Here is a 22599-nt window from a genome sequence, read left to right as displayed (position 1 = left end):
TTGCACATTTTTGAAAATCCCAATTATGGGGCAAAAATTAAGGTCTGCTATCAAAGATTTTGAAAAAAAAAAAGTATCCAAAACTTGAATCCCCGTAGGTCTTGCATTAAAGAGAGAAAAATAGAAATGTAAGCCAGACATACTAATACACACAGCTTGATCAAGCATGGAAGTTTCTGATGCCTCATGATCAGCCAATCAAAAAGTGGCCATCTTGAATTACAAAAATTAAAAGATGGCCACTTAATGTAAAGTATATCCCTATGTACCCCTCCCAGAAAATATCAATGTAATTGGTCTTGTAGCTTTAGATAATTTGTCCAGACATAGTACAAAAGCTCAAACCTGCATCGTGAGAGATACATCGTAACTCTAGGAAAAAGTGGAAACCAAAATATAAATTTCAAGTGTTCAAGAACATGATGCAACAATATTATGCATATAAAGTTTTGTTGAAGTTGACTTGTAAGTTTATAAGGAGTTGTCGGGACAAGCTTTTATCCACAACCCACATATAGACAGGTCTAATTACAAGCTGATTCCAGTAACTCCCCCTCCCACAACTTTGTTGCCAGGGTCGGGGTTTAACATGAAATATAGCTAGTGGCCATAGAGAAATTCTGGACAACAAATGCATTATCTTTGGATAATGTTTTCTTCACTAGACATAAAATTAACTTGTGAGTTTAATTTTCTTAACTAGGTAAATAAATAAATGTAAGGTTTGGTAATGTTAACGTGATGACTAGAAATCTCTGTTACACAGTGGCAAATACACTCAGTACATTTATACATAGTATGTCATTGATGAACTACCATGACAGGCTGTTAACCCTTTCACCCCTAGGTAACTTTAGTGGACTCTACCATACATTTATCTGGATGAGTCCATTCTGGTCTACAGTGGTGAAAGAGTTAACTCCACAGTCATATTTTCTGTGAATTGAACAAGCAATGGTGTAATTAAACAATTGTGAATAAAAAGTATGTGAGATCAAGGAATAAATAATGTACATGTATAAGCTCGTGTTTACCGACATACATACACTTTATACGTGTAATCGTATTTATCAATGTACAGTACAGGACTGGTGTTACTCCAGACAGTGGCTTAATTTCTATCAATACAATATAAAGCTACATTATTGAACCATTTCTATCTGGCAATAAACCCTGTCAGAAATGTATCTATATACACAGTAAACATATATGCCATCCATTTCATTTTCAAACAGTTACATCAACCAATATGTTGAGAAAAAGCACACAATGCAATCTTGTTGTAAAAATGCTAAAACTGAAAAACAGCACATAAGTCACCCCCAATAACGGTCTCCCATACAGCACTACACAGAATGATGTCTTGTACAGCACTACACACAGTAGTGTATAGGACATCTCTGTAAATATAACAAAATACCTAGCAAGGTTTATTATACATGTACTGTAGATAATTAACATTTCACAAGTCATATGTTTGTATTTGACAGGCGAGACAAATATACAAATATTGGCTGAGGAAATATTTAAGAAGGAAATATATATATAATACATAGCTCTTTTGTTTATCAAAACTTCAAATTCATATAAGAAAAAGAAAATATTTTGAATAAAAATTGAGAAAAAATAAATTTGTGAGAGATTTGGAGAACTACCTAACATCTATGTATAGCTGGTAGTTGTTTTTGTTTACAATGATAATACAAATCTGCACTTGTTATATGTGCTTTTACAAAAGCAATGGAATTCTTAAATTTTATGATAAAATGCTAGCTTGTAATTCAATTTCTATGGTAATGCAATTTATGATCAATGTCTTGAACTTTGCCTACTACTTTGCCTAGTTGTTGACTAGTACTAACTTCCACTAACGTCAAGTTCTGTAGTTTTATGAAGCATCACCCTCATCAGTTTTACTTTCAGATAATTTTATAGTATAATTTTTTGCTTTTCTTTATCTGCATCTCCTGTCCCTACATCTTCAGCAATAGCTGGCTTTGTTACCATAGACACATCTGAATCACCTAAATCCTTTTGACCTGATGTGTTGTCTCCCTTGGCTATACTGGGTTCAGAACCAAGGCTAACACATTCCTCAACCACTTTTGACGGGTCGTGTAGTGCTCCAGAATTCTCTGTTACTGTCTCTTTACATCTGTCTTCCTTTGCCTTTGAAGATTTGTCACTGTCTACAACATTTTCTATTGTTTCCTTTTCAAATGTGGAGTGTTCGTCTTCCCTTGAGCATGATATAGTTTCAACATTTGAAACCTTAGTTGTGATTTCTGTTACATCAGATGGTGAAGTATTCTTTGTACTTATTGAACTAATTTGAGCACTTGATGAACTGTCCTCTATTCCTGATAAATCATCCTGTTTACACATAGAACTGTCCTGTACATCTGATGGACAGTCCTTTGTACTTGAACTATCTGTCACACCTGATGAACCATGTTGTACACCTGGTGAATTGACCTGTGTACTTGATGAGCTGTCGTGTGCACTTGATGAACTGCATTTTACACTTGATGAACTGTCCTTGACACTTGATGAACTGTCCTTGACACTTGATGAACTGCCTTTTACACTTGGTGAACTGTCCTTGACACTTGATGAACTGTCCTTGACACTTGATGAACTGTCCTTGACACTTGATGAACTGACTTTTGTACTTGATGAATCGTCCATGTTACTTGATGAATCGTCCATTGCACTAGCTGAACTATCTTTTACCCCAGATGAACTGTCCTTTTTGCCTGAAGAATTGTTTTGTTCACCAGATGAATTGTCCTTTCTACCTGTTGAACTGTTCTGTACACATGATTTCTCGTTATTACTAGCATCTGATGAAATCTTATTTACTTTTATCGCGCAAGTCTCCTCATCAGTTTCTTCCCTTGAAGTACATGTAATATTTTTCGACTGAACAAATTTGCCCTTATCTCCCTCACTGTTTAATGATGCTGATGAAACACCAGATAATTCTAACACTTTACTTTGTGTCGGAGTCCCCTCAACAGATGAAGTACCTGCAGTGTTAATAGAGATTTCCACATTACTGTCTGCTTGAGATCCTAAACTCCCCGACCGCTGAGTCTTTTTTACCAATGGCAATGACTTCCGACCCTTTCCTCTTTGTCGAACAAATTTGAAAGCTCTAGCTTCTTCCAGGGCAGCCATCATAGTCTCTAAATTAGGAACAACTTTAGCAATTGGAGGTGAACAAACCATCTCTGTGTCCGAATTCTCAAAGTCAGACACACTGGGGATGTCCCAGGAATCTGAGAGAGTTTCACCAACATCATCTGGGAGACTAGAGCTTGTCCCATCCAAACTTGTCGAACGCTTCATCTCATATTTCTTTTTTATTGGAACCACCAAAGATTCCAATTTGTTTGAAGCAGCTTCTTCCTCTTTAGAACATCCTTCTAAACTATTACTCCTTTTCCGTTTACGTGACTTCTTTGTGTCACTCACAGTTATTTCCCCTTTGTTGATCTCAACCTTCGAAGAATTGGTGTCCTCACTGTTGCTCCTCTTTCGTTTTCTTGTTCGTCTCAATTCTTCTGTCTTCATCTGCAAGTTTGCTGCAGCATCTTCATCCGACTGATCATTTGCTGTCCCTCCCTTTTTTGTTGACTGACTATCCTCTATATTGTCCATCTTCGTCTCTTTCCTTGTTGTTCTAGATCGTGTAGCCACTACAGTTGTTGCCGATTGGTCTGAGCTTTGTGTCTTGCTGGCAGCAAACGATTCTTTTTGAACATCTCCTTTTCTTGTTTTTTCCTGTTGTGATGTCACACGAGACACCTTCTTTGATTCTGGAAGCTTGGTTTCGGTTGTCAGGTCCTCAGTTTTCTCACTTCCAGAACTCAATGTCTTCTTTGGACTTCTAGATCTCAGCGATGGGCCTGTTGTCTTCGACTTAATGGTGTTAAATTTTTTCTGGCTCCGTACTTTTGAAGCTTCTTTATTCAAGTCAATGATGAGTGTACTTGCTGTGCAGTTTCTTGCCTTGGTACCATGTGACCGTATTAGATGGGTGTTGCACTCAGATTTGTTATAACTTGAAAACTTGCAGAGCTTGCATTTATAACGTCGCCAACCTAGATGACGAACCACATGTCGACGTAGATTGGAGAGACAGCTGAATCCCAAACCACATTGCAGACATTTCATTTCCTTCTCGTCACTGAGGTACGATATACGACTTAAGTCGAGACATCTAGTCTGGACAGATTCCTGCGAAGTCCCCATGTTCTTTGGGTCTGTGACGTACATCTGAGTTCTTGTTGTCCGCATCCTTTCTGATGCTCTAGTCGTGTGACCGGACGAAGAAGGAGACGGTCCTTTGGAAGATACCTGAGTAGGACTGCTCTTGTATGTCATCATGGCAAACGCATTAGTTTTGATCTCCTCCGTGGGTAGCCCTGGTTCTTTTTGCACCCATATCTCCTCAAACAACTGTACTTCAGGCTCTGGACTGGCAGATATGAAATCAGAATTTAATTCTTCTATACTTGAATCGTAACTTTCATCTGAATCAGAAAATTTGTCTTCCGAATCGGAAATTTGACTCCTTTCTAAAGCTGTAGATTCTTCAAATTTTGAATCTGATGTTGTGTCAATTGTATTTGAAGCAGAATTTCTATCAGATTCTAAACATTTTGGGATTCTTGGTGTGAATTGGCTCGAAGCTCTCGAGGTACTCTTGCGTGTGTATGGAGTGACGTTGAGGCCAAGAAAGTTTTGATTTTCTGCTTGCTGCAAGGATGAAATGATCATACTGCTGACTTTGACCTCTGTAGGCTTCGGAACATCTTCTGTAGTTTTAGTGGCATCACATTTCATTTTCTGAGCTTTCATAGCCAATCGTGTGGAACGAAAAGTAGACCCTCCATCCACCTCGTCAACTGTCTTACGCGGAGATGGTGGTGAATCCTGAGAACTACTGTCAGATTCATCGTCTTTTCCGGCTGACAATTTTTCACGAATCCTTACACTTCGCTTTTGGAGTTCTAATCCTTCATTCTCGTTTAAACTGGAGTGGTCTCCCTTAGCATGGTGTTCATCCTTTGATTTTCCACTAGCTTTACTAGGGTTTGTTTTCCTTGTTCCTGATGATCTGGTTTCTTTTAAGGGCACATCCTCAGAACTTTTCAGCCCAGAACTCCTGGTGTTTGAACTTTTGTTTATATCTTTTTGTCCTGGAGTGTTTGACAGCGACCTCCTTGTCACCATACTCTGCAGAGTATCGGATTGTTCGGTTTGTTCGGCTTCAGGCTCAGACGATGGCAATTTGTTGGATAGGTTGTTGCTCTCTTTCACACCTGAATGCTTTTCACTTGTACTGTCAGTTTTGGTGTCAAGTTTACCCGATCTTGTAGAAACCCTCTGAACATTTCCATCACTGATTCCTGTGCTTTCCTTATCAGCGACTCCAGGTGTATTTCCACCCAATTTTTGACATGAATCTGGAGGCTCTCTAGCATTTCCTTGCTTTGTTTTCTCTGAGGTAGCATGCTCTATGGTCCCTTTACATACATTATCCTCTTTCAACTTTTCACTTATGTCCGTCTTGTCGGTTTTCATGCCCACACTCGCTCGATTGCTTTTTCGGACAGAGGCTCGGAAAGAGGTCAGATCACCCTTGTTGTCTTGTTCTGGTTCTGTTCCACCTGGGTTCTTTGTTACGTTATCATGCGACACCTGAGACGGTGTGTGTCTCGTACTTATTCTAGCAGAAATACTTTCCTTTGAGCTACATCTACTTGTGTTCTCTGATTTGGAAACATTTCTAGACCTCGTTCTTGATAAACTCCGTTCATTTTCATTTTCTGTACTACTGTCTCTTTTAGCATGCACATCTTTTCCAACAGGAGAATTTTCTCTGTCCTTTTTAGCCAATACTGGACTTGCTTCAACTGTATCCCTAGATCTACTCCTATTTGTAGCAGAATGAGTGAACGCAGATCTAGTACTCACTCTCGAAGAACCATCTTTCAAACTTTCTCTGCTACTGTCCCTACTAACGCCCTCTATTGGAGATTTTTGTCCATCCCTCTTTGAAGTGGGTGTTGTTTGTGATTTAGTTCTATCCTTTGATATTTCCACTGTCTTCTCAACAGACCTTGTGCTTGGTCTAGACAAACTTGTTTCCTTCAAACTTTCTCTACTGCTGTCTCTACTAGCTCTAGTATGCACAGCTTCCGATCCTTCAGATCTGTCATTAGAACCCTCTAAACTACTGTCTCTGCTCTTTGTAGCTAATTTCTGTTCATCAATCCTTCCGTCTTTGCCTGAGGAAATGGACTGCATTGTTTTCCCACTCCCTTCCGACTCATCACTTCCCAAACATTCCCGAGATTTATTCATCTTTTCATTGCATTCACTTTCAAAAGCCAACACCACTTTTACGCCATCTTTTGTCTGAAGGGTTGGACTATCTGATTCTGATCCTGTTTTACTCTGAGGGGATTTATCTGGCCTGATTTGAGATTCGCGTCTTTTGTCATAGAAACGTGTTCTCATATATTGGGTTTCCTTCTCCGAAGACTTCGCCGAATGCCTTGTGACCATCTGAAGTTTTGAGGGTGTATTTGGTGAGCTGCTGTCGGATCGCTTACTAGGGGATGACACAGGGGACTTCTGGTCCTGAGACTTTTCTTTGTGTCTAAATCTGTCAGTGCTCGAAGATTTAGAAAACTCCGAACCATCCCTCGAGTCCTCATGATCATTTTCCATTGCCACATCTTTGTTGTTAGTCCCTCCCCCAGCTTGGTCTTTTTCTGAAACATTCTGTTGCTTTGCTTGTTCAACGATTGGGATCTTTGACCTTGTTCTTGACCTTGCTCTTCTTTCAATAATTTCCAAATTATCCATCACATTTGAAGACGCTATATTGACATCTTTTTCAGTAACCTTTGACCTTGTAGCAGGCCTATTTGGAGAGGTTTCTGTGGTTCTCGATGTTGATTCACCTCTACTTGACTCTGACCTTGACCTAGATGTTGACCTGGATTGGTCAATTTTGTCGGAGGGAGTTACGAGCCATTTACATTGGTTAATGTGTTCATCATAGTTGGATTTCTTCCAGAAAGCTCTCTTGCACCCTTCACACTTATTTAACTTGATTCCAGTAGTTTCACCATCTCTTTGAATCCTTGATGAAGAACCAACTGTCTGGACCAAATTAGAGGTCTGCTTTACAGACGGTTTTTCTTGTTTTGAACCATCTGGATTTTGTCCCAAGGATCCACGAGATTTTGGATCGGAATGTTCTTCCTGCTCTAATTCTGCAGTGTCGAACGCCATTGATTTCAGTTTGTCTCTGATCTTATCAATTTTCTCCTTGCTAAGATTGTGGTTGTTTTGTAGGTGTCGTGTCAGTCCCCAGAAGTAGCTAAACCTTTTCTCGCACATAGAACACGGAAACAGTATCTTTCTCCCTGAATGGATTGAATGCATGTGTTGCAGAAGACCTTTGCGACTGCAATAACTAACGGAGCACAGTAAACACCTGGACAATGCCAGGTCACAATGCCCAAGCAAGCCCAGCTCCGACAGTTCAGAATATTGATGAGATCCGAGCTGACTTTTCACCGGTCTTAACTGAACAAATTTCTTGTTTTTCTGCTCCATTTGTTTCTGTTTACTGAGCATAGTCTTTTCAGGGATTCTGCTGGTTGTTGCTGTTTCCTCGTTGACTATCTTCTGAACATCTGTATTCTTTCTCTTGCTACTTCTTTCTGGAACTTTCCTCTGTTTTAGCTCGCTATCAATAGTCATGTCTCCAGTTACTGAATTTTCCCAGTTCTGAACAATCTTAGGTTCTGCAACACTCTCAGATGATTTTTTCCTGCTGTCAAGAAATCCTGGAGAAACAATGACATTCTGGCCATCAGTAGCTGTGCCACTTTTGGTAACAGTCAAATATGCTGCATTTCTATTGGTTGGAATTGGAGTCATGACAACAGTAGAAACTTCTTTAGATCGTCTCTCCCTTTCCATTTTCTCTGCTGTCTTTGAATAGAAGTTATACTCTGATGATTTCCCCTTGAACTTTCCTGTCAAAAGCTGTTTAAGAGTAGAAGTATCTCCATCACTACTGTCACCTTCTTCTTTCTTTTCACCCTGACCTTGAGCCTTTATTCCTTGACCTTGATTGTGCGGTTGCTCTTGTGCAGACCTCCTTGCACCCATTGACCCCGAGACGTTCACACTGGAGGTGGACTGAGACATCGTCCTCGACTGTGACAAAGAAGACGATGAAAAAACGCTTGACAAAACAGACTTTGCATTGTTAACAGAGCCAGTAGGAATTGCCGTATTAGCTGATTTGGTCGCTGATTGTCTTGCTACAGATGTTGATTGACTGGAGGTTGTCGCTACTGCTGTTGGAGACACGGATCCAGACGTACCGGGAGAGTTGTCCATTGGCTGGACAACGACCACTGATTCCTCTTGACCACTTGATGGAAATAAAGTCTGCTCAGCTTCTGCAGTGCAATAAATTCGTTTGTGAGCAACAAAGTTTGGAATGCTCCTGAAGAGATTACGACATACACGACACTCTACGATGAAGTCACACTCGTTATACATTAGATTGCGGACCTCTGGCGTTCCGTAGTGGACACAGTTCAGTATCTGTTGGACCATCTTATGACCTGCTTCTATCGCCATGGAGATTACAGAGAAGTCTATTTTTGAGATACTATCTTCTTCATCACTTGAGTCCGACATTTTGTGGCTGTTATCTTCACACCTGAAATATACAAATGAACATTTGTCACAAACTAAACATGATTTGGGAGAGCGTGAATGCCTAGAGATTCTGTAGGAAAACTTAACAGTAATACAGTAGATTCAACTGAATACCATGTATCCATTTTCAGGTATAAATATATGATATAAAACAGGACATCAACAGAAAGACTAATTTCAGTGAAAACTACTTGCTGTTTTCATACTGTAATAAGCTGAGAGGGTCACCACAAAACTTGCATTCTTGCCAACTCTCCCTATTTTGGAGAAAGACTCCCAATTGTTGACTCTCAAATTGAGCATTTTCCAACCAGTGAATTTGCTAAACTATACCTATTTTCTAAGATCTGATGATTTCACCTGAGAAAGAGCAGCTCAACAGATACCATTTAAAAGTGTTATTTTTCCTTATGGTGTACACACACACATTTTATTTACGCTTTTAATTCCTAGCAAGTGTAAATTTTTTTTTAATCTCTCCCATGGAAATTTCAAAGTTGGCAAGTATATGAAGTTGGTCTAGTCAGTAGGTGAGTTTCTTGTAGGAAAATGAAATAGAAGTTTAAAGCTTTTGTAATTAACTTTATATCACATATTTCAGAACAAAATAGATACACATTGGCAGAATAAAAAGCTTTATTATAACGACAGAGCAAATGTAAATAACTTTGACCTATAAATCATATTTGTATATTCATTTAATTTTGTCTCCAGTGTAGAGGTCTGGAGCTACATCGGCTCCGGTATTGGAAACTAACTTGAACTTTGACATGGATGAGTTTATTGGAAGGCATTGGCTTATTGCCAGATAAATATGATATGTTAAAATATAAAGTCAAGGTGACTGTTCATGTAACAACATAACGTATCAGATCAGTACGTACAATTCTACTTGTCCGACTCCCGAGCTAGTATTTTTCTTCGCAGGACAAGTAAAAATTTGGTTATACATGTACTATACAAATAGTAATTAACTAGAAGATTTCCCCCTTATTATGGTTTAACACTTTGAATATGAAATTGCACTCCCCAGCAGATTTGTTTAAATTTCTATTTCATACAAGCTCTGTATTGATGAGACTTTGGGCTATTGTTAACCTTTAACTATGAAATCACTGACAAGGCCTTTAAGTCAAGGCCAATAAGATACCATTGGAAATAGTTTCTATGATGGGGTGTCAGTGATATCATTCTAGGTCTGTGATGGGATATCAGTGATATCATGTTAGGTCTGTGATGGGATGTCAGTGACATCATGATAGGTCTGTGATGGGATGTCAGTGACATCATGTTAGGTCTGTATTGAGGAGACTTTGGGCTATTGTTAACCTCTAACTATGAAATCACTGACAAGGCCTTTAAGTCAAGGCCAATAAGATACCATTGGAAATAGTTTCTATGATGGGGTGTCAGTGATATCATTCTAGGTCTGTGATGGGATATCAGTGATATCATGTTAGGTCTGTGATGGGATGTCAGTGATATCATGTTAGGTCTGTGATGGGATGTCAGTGACATCTTGTTAGGTCTGTGATGGGATGTCAGTGACATCATGTTAGGTCTGTGATGGGATGTCAGTGATATCATGTTAGGTCTGTGATGGGATGTCAGTGACATCTTGTTAGGTCTGTGATGGGATGTCAGTGACATCATGTTAGGTCTGTGATGGGATGTCAGTGATATCATGTTAGGTCTGTGATGGGATGTCAGTGACATCTTGTTAGGTCTGTGATGGGATGTCAGTGACATCATGTTAGGTCTGTGATGGGATGTCAGTGATATCATGTTAGGTCTGTGATGGGATGTCAGTGACATCTTGTTAGGTCTGTGATGGGATGTCAGTGACATCATGTTAGGTCTGTGATGGGATGTCAGTGATATCATGTTAGGTCTGTGATGGGATGTCAGTGACATCTTGTTAGGTCTGTGATGGGATGTCAGTGACATCATGTTAGGTCTGTGATGGGATGTCAGTGATATCATGTTAGGTCTGTGATGGGATGTCAGTGACATCTTGTTAGGTCTGTGATGGGATGTCAGTGACATCATGTTAGGTCTGTGATGGGATGTCAGTGATATCATGTTAGGTCTGTGATGGGATGTCAGTGACATCTTGTTAGGTCTGTGATGGGATGTCAGTGACATCATGTTAGGTCTGTGATGGGATGTCAGTGATATCATGTTAGGTCTGTGATGGGATGTCAGTGACATCTTGTTAGGTCTGTGATGGGATGTCAGTGACATCATGTTAGGTCTGTGATGGGATGTCAGTGATATCATGTTAGGTCTGTGATGGGATGTCAGTGACATCTTGTTAGGTCTGTGATGGGATGTCAGTGACATCATGTTAGGTCTGTGATGGGATGTCAGTGATATCATGTTAGGTCTGTGATGGGATGTCAGTGACATCTTGTTAGGTCTGTGATGGGATGTCAGTGACATCATGTTAGGTCTGTGATGGGATGTCAGTGATATCATGTTAGGTCTGTGATGGGATGTCAGTGACATCTTGTTAGGTCTGTGATGGGATGTCAGTGACATCATGTTAGGTCTGTGATGGGATGTCAGTGATATCATGTTAGGTCTGTGATGGGATGTCAGTGACATCTTGTTAGGTCTGTGATGGGATGTCAGTGACATCATGTTAGGTCTGTGATGGGATGTCAGTGATATCATGTTAGGTCTGTGATGGGATGTCAGTGACATCTTGTTAGGTCTGTGATGGGATGTCAGTGACATCATGTTAGGTCTGTGATGGGATGTCAGTGATATCATGTTAGGTCTGTGATGGGATGTCAGTGACATCTTGTTAGGTCTGTGATGGGATGTCAGTGACATCATGTTAGGTCTGTGATGGGATGTCAGTGATATCATGTTAGGTCTGTGATGGGATGTCAGTGACATCTTGTTAGGTCTGTGATGGGATGTCAGTGACATCATGTTAGGTCTGTGATGGGATGTCAGTGATATCATGTTAGGTCTGTGATGGGATGTCAGTGACATCTTGTTAGGTCTGTGATGGGATGTCAGTGACATCATGTTAGGTCTGTGATGGGATGTCAGTGACATCATGTTAGGTCTGTGATGGGATGTCAGTGATATCATGTTAGGTCTGTGATGGGATGTCAGTGACATCTTGTTAGGTCTGTGATGGGATGTCAGTGACATCATGTTAGGTCTGTGATGGGATGTCAGTGATATCATGTTAGGTCTGTGATGGGATGTCAGTGACATCTTGTTAGGTCTGTGATGGGATGTCAGTGACATCATGTTAGGTCTGTGATGGGATGTCAGTGACATCATGTTAGGTCTGTGATGGGATGTCAGTGATATCATGTTAGGTCTGTGATGGGATGTCAGTGACATCTTGTTAGGTCTGTGATGGGATGTCAGTGACATCATGTTAGGTCTGTGATGGGATGTCAGTGATATCATGTTAGGTCTGTGATGGGATGTCAGTGATATCATATTAGGTCTGTGATGGGATGTCAGTGACATCATGTTAGGTCTGTGATGGGATGTCAGTGATATCATGTTAGGTCTGTGATGGGATGTCAGTGATATCAGGATAGGTCTATGATGGGATGTCAGTGACATCTTGTAAGGTCTGTGATGGGATGTCAGTGACATCATGTTAGGTCTGTGATGGGTTGCATTAATTGTCACAGATATTAGGATAAGAAGTTTTCTCAATGGGATTTCAGAGATATCAGCATATGTAGTTTCTATAATGGGATGTCAGTGACATCATATTAGGTGTGTGATGGGATGTCAGTGATATCATGTTATGTCTGTGATGGGATGTCAGTGATATCAGGATAGGTCTATAATGGGATGTCAGTGACATCATATTAGGTCTGTGATGGGATGTCAGTGACATCCTGTTAGGTCTGTGATGGAATGTCAGTGATATCATGTTAGGTCTGTGATAGGATGTCAGTGATATCAGGAAAGGTCTATTAAATGGGATGTCAGTGACATCTTGTTAGGTCTATTATGGGATGTCAGTGATATCCTGTTAGGTCTGTGATGGAATGTCAGTAATATCATGTTAGATCTGTGATGGGATGTCAGTGATATCAGTATAGGTAGTTTTTATAATGGGATGTCAGTGACATCATATTAGGTCTGTGATGTGTTGTCACAGATATAAGGGTAGGTAGTTTCTATAACGGAATGTCAGTGACATCATGTTAGGTCTATCTGTGATGGGATGTCACAGATATTAGGATAAGAAGTTTCTTTGATGGGAGTTCAGAGAGTAATCAGCATATATGTAGTTTCTGTGCTGGGTTGTCAGAGATATCATGATAGGTAGTTTTTGTGATGATGTACCATTATCTGATATACATGAGAGTTGTCCACACGTTTCTCATATGGGATGTCAAGTAGCTATTGATCCAAACACTAGTGTATGGGAGTTATAAATCATTAACGTACATGCCAGTTATACTTTTCAATATTCAGTAAATTGAAGATATGCCACAACGTGTTGTCTTGATTATGATGCTATTATAATACACCGTTCAGAACAGTCATTAGTTATGCTACTTATTCGTGCGAACAGGTGCACGTTCGTTATGATCAGCGCGTGCAGAAATAAACATCATCTGAACTTCATCGTATTTCAATGTTATGAACACTGAATCGATCATGTTTATATGTTGAATCACGCCAAAGACAGTTACTGGAGTTATCATAATGTAAATCAACATAAACAACAATGCTGATATATTCACTAATATTGATAATTAAAATGTGTAGTGCCCCTTCGGGAACTCGGGAAGCTATGGATGTGCCAGCACAATTCAGTCGAGGGAACATAAGCATTTAGTAAATTTTAACAGAATATTCTCACAAATTTTGCTATAAGCGGGTGTATGAATGCATAAAGCAATAGTTACCATTAAAAAATTGGAGTGTTGAGGCATTAAAAGCTCAAAATTCGACTTTTGGTGGTTTTCCAATGCGTGCTTCTCTCGCCACCGAGAATTTGATCCTATGACGAATTACAAAGGATTGTGGGAAGTTTCACATCCGGCGAGAAACCGTGGTAATGTTAAGAGAAGGTAAACATATTCGCGTTTTGTGTTTTCGTCAGGTCTTAAACTTATACGTTACTTCAAATCGATATTAGATACTTTTTTGGAACTCATACGGATCTTAATTTAGTTTACGACCCCTACTTAAAACGACTTCCTTGTTGATGGACAAGCATCCGCAAGATCACCCGAGCTGTCAACGTGACAACAGACGACAGATTTATTTTACGCAAATCCTCATGAGGAGAGACATAAGGTTGTTTAAGTCATCAGATTGATATGTTTTTGCGGCAAATCATTTCAGTTATATCAATTAATAAATGATAAAATTGTAGCTATGTTGTATAAATTAATACATATTGCCTAAATGTTTTTATCTCTGCATCTCTGTAAGTTTGGAAAGGGGAGATAATTTTCACAACAAAATCAATGGCAATGGAAATGATATCTTCAACCACGGAATTAGATTATCTAAGTCCGTGCTACAACTAGAGATACTAATTAAAAATCTAGAGTCGAAATCCTGTATTTGTGATTTTTTAAACAACATCTACTTGGCCAGTGTTATGGCCTACAAAAATGCAATTACTCTATGAAAAGAGATCAAGCTTAATATTTTAGAGGCCTGATCATGAGGATATACCCTAGTGAGGCATTAGTCATGTTATAATTACTCAATATACTAGATGTAACAGGAGAAGAAAAATACACGGCCAGTCTAGGATTCAAACACCAGACCTTAAGAATTCTAGACGGATGCCCTTAAACCACTTGTCACCTGGACATCGGAGATTGCGTGACCAAGTCCCTTTGCTAACTTAATTCCCCCCTTCTTCAACAAAGTCTTAATTGACCCCAAAGACACATGAGACCCTATACATGTACCACCTTCCATGGGTATATATTTCAAATTTATTGGGCACCAAATGCAACTGGGGAAGAATGCACATGCAGCCAGACTAAGATTTGAACCTGGGACCCTCCAAACTTAGATGGACGCTTAGCACTCTACCTATATATATAATTGCCTTCGATTGACCCAGTCATGATCAGCTTTTGCTAACATTAGTGTCGGTGCAGGTTAAATTTTAGCCCACTATCATCAGGTAGCCTATGATCCCTCGTTACACATATCAAATTTTGGGACTGATGAGAAAACCAAGATGACCAGCTGGTGGCCATCTTGAATTTTGAGAGTTAAAGTTTGTCAGCACTATATTTCTCAGAAAGTACCCCATTGTCTCTATTAATGCATATGATTGGTACTAATCAGAAAACCAAGGCCGTTTTCATTTTAACGGTCAAACCGGTCGTACCACTGTTGTTCGTTAATTGAAAAAGGCCAGACCTAGTAATCTGATGCTGCTTTAAGGCGAGCCTTGACAAAGCCTTGCAAAGCTTGCATAAACATTTGCAGGTTCACCAGGATTTATACTCGAAATTATTACATTTATGAACGGTCAAACCGGTTGTTCCGCATAAACGAACAGGCCCCAAGATGGCTGACAGACAGCCATCCTGAATGTTGTGAGTTGGAGTTGGTTAGCACGATTCTCAGAAAGGACTGGAGAAATCTTTCTCAAGAGATTTCACATACAGGTTTTCCCATGGTTGGTAGTTATGCATATTGAAATTTAAGACTGATCGAGAGTCCAAGATGGCTGACAGGTGACCCTCTTGAAATTTTTAAGAGTTAAAGTTTGCTAGAGTTATTTCTCAGAAAATACTGGGAGGATCCTTTTCAAATTTCACAATATAAGGTTTCCTATGGTCCCTGCCTACATTGTATGTATATTTGAATATTTGGACTGATCGTAAAAACAGGATTGCCATCAGAATTTTGACCGTTCAATTTTGTTATCACTATTTTATGTGTATATTATATGTTGCCCATTGTTAAATGTCCCTTATGAGAATTCATTCGTCATTAACAGCACTTCTTATTAAACCTTCATTTGAGGGTTTCTGGGAACACTGCAAATGTCATCCTATCTGAAGTATTTCAATTTCCAACTGCAAGAGTACTTGAACTGAATTAAAGTTCAAGTAGTTTCGGATAAATTTGTAACAATCTCTGTTAATGCTAGAACTTGTTTAAATCCTTTCACCACTGTAGACTAAAATAGATTCATCCAGGTTAATGCATGGTAGAGTCTTATGAAGTTATATAGGGGTAAAAGGGTTAAATTGCATTCCAGTTAGATACCATAACCTCAACATTTAACGTAAATCTAATAATTGCATTTAAGGATGAGGTGCTGTTATCTTCTACATATATTTATAGTTATATGATGTATTTTTGTTTTTGCAGATACACATCCTTTCCTCAGAAGAGAATTTGAATATGTTCCTGTACCCAAACGGAGCTCCTGTTTACAATGATACAGCCCAACGGCAAGAGTAGTTTTGAAATTCATGTGTACAGACTAAAAGCAACCACATATATATACACACTTTGTATGTAAATTGTTAAGTAGATGCCATGACTCATCCTAATTATGACCCAAAAACTTACCGCAGACCAGCTGTCAAATCAGCAGCTTCGTCCCATGATGGGGACTACTGGACGGTTGACAAACCTAACAGAGGTGGTGCCCTCTGTAGGCCAAAGACGGAAACACAGTTTAAGCCATCATACAGTGTAGACTGGGAGATTTTCTGTCCCATTGGTCCTCAACTGGCATTTCATGTTGGATGTGCTGTGGGTAAGATTTTGTTTGAGTTGAATGGTCCATCGACAACTATGGTCATTGATTAGGGCCAGAAAAATAAAATCTGTTAGTATGGGGCAACCATTTGAGGAATCAAAATTAAAATCATTTAAAACGTCCTATATCTTATAAAACCAGGATATAGGCTTAGAGAGGTAAAATAGTAAAAGGGTGTAAAATATGAAACTTTAGTTAAAAATATTGTGTAAAAATTGAAATGGAAAGAGATAGGTATAAATGCTGTAAAAAAGAGTAATGTAAGTTAATGGAATCACAGTTTATAAAACTGACCAATGTCTTTTATTAGTTGAATAACAACTCAAATTCTACGTAAGTGAAAAGGGTTTTTAAGAAATTTTAACTAAAATGTTCTAAATGTTCTCATCTGAAAAGTTATAGAGTTCGATTTTCATCTACTGTTTCAAGTCAAACGGTGAATTCTTGACCAAAAGGTAAGTTGTATTTCATTAACTTATTCATCCCTGATACTCATTTGAACTCTTCCAATTCAAAGGTTGGAATAGTTCATTTTGAAATTTCAGGGTTGAATTAGATAATTGATATTTGAGTAAATATAGTCCATAAGGACATGAAATTCCTGACACCTTATAGGCACAGAACATTTATGATACCATTACATATTTTGTAGGCTCTGATCATGAACGGGCATCTTATTTTAGAAGTACACATATAATATGAAAAGAACTGTTATATTAGGTGCTTGAACTGCCATTTTATTTACTTTATTATATATGTTGCCTATGTGATTTTTTATCTCACCCCAAAAAGTTGCCTAAAAGTATCAATGGAAATCAAATCTATATTTATAAGTAAAATGCTAAGAGTCAAAATCCTTTATCTGAGGTTTTCTTTAAGCATAACAACTAGTTTGATCAATGTTATACAATTACTCTATTAAATAAGAAAGCTTTATACTTTTAGAGGTCTTAGGGGCTACCCAGGTTATAAATACGCAATATCCTAATGTAACAAGACAGGAAAAATGATTTGAACTTGACAAAATGATTTATATAATTATATTATTTTCTCTTGGAAAATGCAGGTTTGAGGTAAAACGTAGGATTGTGTGATATTGTTCCCCCATCATTGTTGCTATCTTTTGGCTGGCTGCTGTACAGTTTAAAAGTACTTCAATTTCGTGATATGTATATTTTTGCGAATTCAAATATCTTGCCAATAATCAATGTTTATTTAAAACTCGGTAATTAACTTTATGTTATAGGGGACACACTTTACCTACATGGAGGTGTAAGTTCCTTTGGTTCTCTGACCCCGTCAAACAAACTATACAGCCTCAATATCAACTCCATGATATGGAATGAGGTCAGGGTGGAAGGAGGCCCAGCTCTGAGTCATCATGCTTGCATTACTTTGGACGACAGATTCTTACTTCTTATTGGTGGATGGAACGGTAAGGGCAGGACATCATCCGTAATTGCTTTCGACACGGAACAGAAAGTCTGGTTGTATCCGAAAGTTTCCGGATTTCCGGAAGATGCTGGCCTCAGCTCGCATACTGCCTCTCTTTTGAGTGATGGAAAGATTTTGGTGTTAGGGAGGGAAGGAACCCTTAGAAGTCAACGGAAGGATCGCCTCAGTGGCAATGCGTATATGCTGTCAGGGAGTCTAGCTGTTGGTGAATTCGTTTTCACCGAGTATAGTCATAACACTGAATCTCGATCTGGACATACAACTTGCTTCATTGGACCAAAGTTATATATAATGGGTGGTCGAAACGATAACTTCCTGGAAGTCCACAGCGGCTACAAAAGTGGAAAATATGATAGCGACAAAGAAGCAATTGATACCGTTGTCAAGGTGGCAAAGACTCTTAAACCCATGGCAAAACTTCCTCATGGGAGAAGACACCATGTGGCTCTCGAAGGCTCAAAAGGAGTATTGATCCATGGAGGGGAAAAATTTGACGGACCTCCGAATAGACACCCTGCTGGAGAAATGTACATCATGACGGACAGTAAACTTTCTGGCGTAAATTTTTACCTGCTTGGTGTGAGCCGAGAAGGCAGGGCAGGGCATGTGATGTGTGTGTGTAGAAATCAGATCCTTTTACACGGTGGGCTTGGCGATCGTAGGCTAGTTCATGGCGACACCAGAGTACTCCGTGTCAGCTGATGAACCATGTAACTTAGTTTTATACAATAGGGCTGCAATGATATATCGTGTGACAATACGGTATGATACACAATATGTTTTGGGAGGTCACCATTCTCCTACGATATTTTTCAAATTTTGGCGTTTCTGAATTTAGTCTACTTGTATACCTTCCAAAATGGCGAGTGACAGCTCCAGCTCGGCTTGCACGCCGCAAGACATGAATTGTGTGAAACTAAAGTCATGCCCATTTTGGACCAAGTCTATTTCCAGTTGTAGTATTGCCATTGGCATTGAAAATTTGCAACATATCTTTTTCGCTTTATTTCTGCTGTTACTATATATGTATTGTGATACATATTGTATCGTGACCACAGTATCTTGATACGTATTGTATCGTCATGTTAATGTATCGTTGCAGCCCTGTTATATAAACCTCCCATCAGATTGTAATCTTTTTGGGCCTGTATTTATGAAACAGTTCTCATGCTCAAACTCAGATTTGGTACTCAAGCCTAAAGTATTGTAATGATCTATTCAGGCCTGTATTCATGAAACAGTTCTCATGCTCAAACTCTGATTTTGTACTCAAGCCCAAAGTATTGTAACAATCTATTCAGGCCTGTATTCATGAAACAGTTCTCATGCTCAAACTCTGATTTGGTGCTCAAGCCCAATTTCTAATTCTTGTGATAATTATATATAAAGTAATATAAACTTACATGTTGTCAATGACTTGGGAAGAATTTTTAAGAGACTTAACCCTTTCACCACTGTAGACCATAATGGACTCATTCATATCAATGCATGGTAGAGTCTATTATAATTACATAGGGGTGAAAGGGTTAATAAACTTATAGCCAGATGGCATTGTCATTGTCTAGACTTGACATTTTGACTACCGCGATCACACGTTTTATGCAAGTTGCAAGAAAGTTGGTTTGAGCACAGAATCCATGCTTGAGCATGAGAACAGTTTCATGAATACAGGACCGATGAATTGGCTAACAGTGAAAGGATTAGGAACTATTCAGTTGATGTATCTCTCAAGATTTGTAACATTTCCCTGTTTTAATACTACTGAACAGCATTTGCTGTGTGATGTGCCATATGATAGTTGACAGATTATACTCTTTCACCCCTAGGTAACTTTAGTAGACTCTACCATACATTTATCTGGGTGAGTCCATTAATGTGGTCGACTGTCAATAAGGGTTAAGAGCAGTTCCAAATTTAAAGTCCATTGTGTATCAAATCAAAATGAAAGTCACACCTCGTTCATCTTGACAGTTTGGTTCATGGAGTAAATTAATATATATGACTTGCATTTCTTTGATATCTAATTATGAGGTATATAGAGGGTGGCTATCATGTTTATCTAATTTGAGTTAATTAATTTTCAAATTGTATAAAGACACAAAGTTTACAGAGTGTCTTTTAACAGATTATTGACAGTCATGACATTGCTATATAAATGTCATCATCAGGTAGTGCCTGAATACAAATAATGTGTCTCTAGTACGAGATGGTCACTGTAGGAATACAAGATTGACTATTGAAAATAATTTTAAAGTACCAAAACATAGAACTGTTTTTTATTCCAGACACTTTTTTATTGATAGTATTAACGACTGGAATGTTTTACCCAGTGACCTAAAGAAAATAGACAATTTTACCACTTTCAAACGAAAACTTACTAAATATTGTATATCAATGTCTTACATTTTAACTTGTTTCTCCATGTAACCAAAACTTGTTACTTTCTAAATAGACTTCTTATCTAAATTATATTAATATTTTAGATTATGCTATATTAGCATATAACTATGTCAATTTTTATTGTTTGCTATATTAGCATGTATGTATATTAGGCACATGCCATTTAATTGATGAAATACCTTTGCACGAAACTTTATGCATTCTGTGATACTCTAAACTAAGATAACCGTGATATAACCTTATATATGTCGATTGCATCAATATATATATGTAACTTTGAACTAGCACATGTATTTTACTAGCAAGATTACCATGTTTATTTATATATCGATTGCGTAATTATGTTATTTTATCTAAAACATGTATTTTACTTACAAGAGGACCATGTGGAAGATTAGCCTTTGGCTAAACATGTATTTTATCCTCAATAAATAAAGTTTATTATTATTATTATTATTTACAATGTGAAAATTAACTAATTAGATTATACCTAAGATCAGGTGATAACTAGCTAATCATCACGAGTTTGGGGAACTGTTTCTCCCATAACGTTAATATTTTATCTGAAAAAGACAAATTTCCCTTGGAAAATACAGTATGTGTGTTTCCGATGGGGAAAACAATTGCCATGGAGCATGACGTCACAATGGAGATGACGTAGAAAAACATTGTTACGTGACGTCATAAATAAAAGATTGACCAATGAAATCACGTCCAGGGTGTTACACACTAGAAAAAAAACACAAAGGTGACCTCTAGGTCACGTATCATGAGTTTTTATCTGTGAACATTTTATCAATAGTCTTTATTATAGTTTCACAGTCCAAGACAAAATTTCTGGACAAGAAAACATTTTCAAAAGGAAAACAATCATCTGTTTTCTCCTAAAAGTCTTCAAGATATACAATCTAGAATGCAAATATGTGATTTTTTTTATGAATGAGTATATAGTAATATTAGTAATGTTTTGTTGTTGTAGATCTAGAGTAGTATGAGCGTTGGGATTGTGAGTTTCACAGAGTAAAGGGGCATGGTTTGATAAAGACATAATGGATAAACATGTATTGTGAAATAATTGCCACAAATCTTATCAGGAAAACTTGTATCACGTGTCTGAAAAACAATTCTTATATATTACATTTTAAAGCAAATAATTCCCTTTACAAATGTTTAAGTGGATTGTATTTTACAAAATGACTTTCATTCTATGAAATATTGTTTGTCCTGTGATATATTTTATACAACATTTCCATGTGGTTAATATAGTTTTTTAATGTTTTGTTTTCTTTTTGTTTCTAACAAGGTTATACAGTCAGTATTTTATCTCTGACATAGTGATTCCCATTATTTTACGGTTTGTGAAAATTTGTTAAAATAGTGCTAAGGAAATGCATTACTGGGAATTTATTTACTGAATTTTATAGATACACTACATACATATATGCATCTTTGTTAGCCAAGGGTTACGATATGGTCCGATACGGTCTACCTACTCTTCACAGCAGAGAGTAGATAGACCGGATCGTACCAGATTATAACACTTGGTTAGCGACGATGATATATATGATGTATTACAAACACTGCACATCTTGTGATATATGTAGACTATGTTAGCTTTATAAAAAGGTTTCACAATACTGTATACCAGGAAACCTTTGCTCAGTAAAATAGTCTCCCTTCACCAATAAAATTGATATTCTTCCCATGTTAATTCATTCACCGCTGAAATTTCATAATGAACTATTCCAACCTTTGAATTGGAAGAGTTCAAATGTGTCTTCAGGGGTAAATGAGTTAATTTTGCCCTTCACATGTAATTCCTATATAGGGTATGCAGTGTACTAATCTTTGCTGTTTATCAATCGCCTTCATTGTTGTGGGTAAAAAAGATGGAAATTAAACTGTTTAAAATTGCCTGGTTTAATGTAGTGATTTTTCAAAAACCTATATTTTACAACAGCCTGTTCCCACATGGAATGGGGAAAAAAGGGTTATTTTTACTGCAATCGAGAAAGTATATCTGATTTTTTCTTCACTTTGGGAAAATAAAGCACTTTTTAGCCAGGGGGAAACAACATGTATTCGGCTGTAAAACTATGCAAAACAAATCACTGAATACAGTATATATCAAGGAGTATGTATAAACAAATTGTGAAGAAAATGGAAAGGGGATCATTGAAAAAGGTTGGTGGTACAGTAAAAAATTGGTAAATGAAATGTCATTTATTTTA

At 38.0% G+C, this 22599-nt stretch overlaps 2 protein-coding genes across 3 annotated transcripts; one reads left to right on the top strand and one right to left on the bottom strand.

Moving 5' to 3' along the window:
- Positions 1 to 1564: 1564 nt before the first annotated feature.
- On the bottom strand, positions 1565 to 13759 carry LOC110452168. The gene is made up of 2 exons (XM_021500530.1): positions 13668 to 13759; positions 1565 to 8764 (listed from the first exon to the last, which is right to left on the bottom strand). The coding sequence occupies exon 2, from the start codon at positions 8740 to 8742 to the stop codon at positions 1930 to 1932; it is 6813 nt and encodes a 2270-aa protein (XP_021356205.1). The 5' UTR covers positions 8743 to 8764; positions 13668 to 13759; the 3' UTR covers positions 1565 to 1929.
- Positions 13760 to 13784: 25 nt separating this feature from the next.
- Positions 13785 to 20696, top strand: LOC110452167 (kelch domain-containing protein 9-like). 2 transcript variants are annotated; one of them, XM_021500528.1, is made up of 3 exons: positions 13785 to 13832; positions 16117 to 16510; positions 17760 to 20696. In XM_021500528.1, exons 2-3 carry the CDS (start codon positions 16288 to 16290, stop codon positions 18668 to 18670), a joined length of 1134 nt encoding a protein of 377 aa, XP_021356203.1. In that variant the 5' UTR covers positions 13785 to 13832; positions 16117 to 16287; the 3' UTR covers positions 18671 to 20696. The 2 variants fall into 2 exon arrangements, with proteins under 2 accessions (XP_021356203.1, XP_021356204.1); XM_021500529.1 differs by lacking the exon at positions 13785 to 13832 and adding an exon at positions 13841 to 14061.
- The last annotated feature ends 1903 nt before the right edge of the window (positions 20697 to 22599 follow it).

This window comes from Mizuhopecten yessoensis, unplaced genomic scaffold (genome assembly GCF_002113885.1).
Source record: "Mizuhopecten yessoensis strain PY_sf001 unplaced genomic scaffold, ASM211388v2 scaffold6443, whole genome shotgun sequence".
Lineage (NCBI taxonomy): Eukaryota > Metazoa > Mollusca > Bivalvia > Pectinida > Pectinidae > Mizuhopecten > Mizuhopecten yessoensis.
This window is presented reverse-complemented; position numbering and strand designations above follow the sequence as displayed.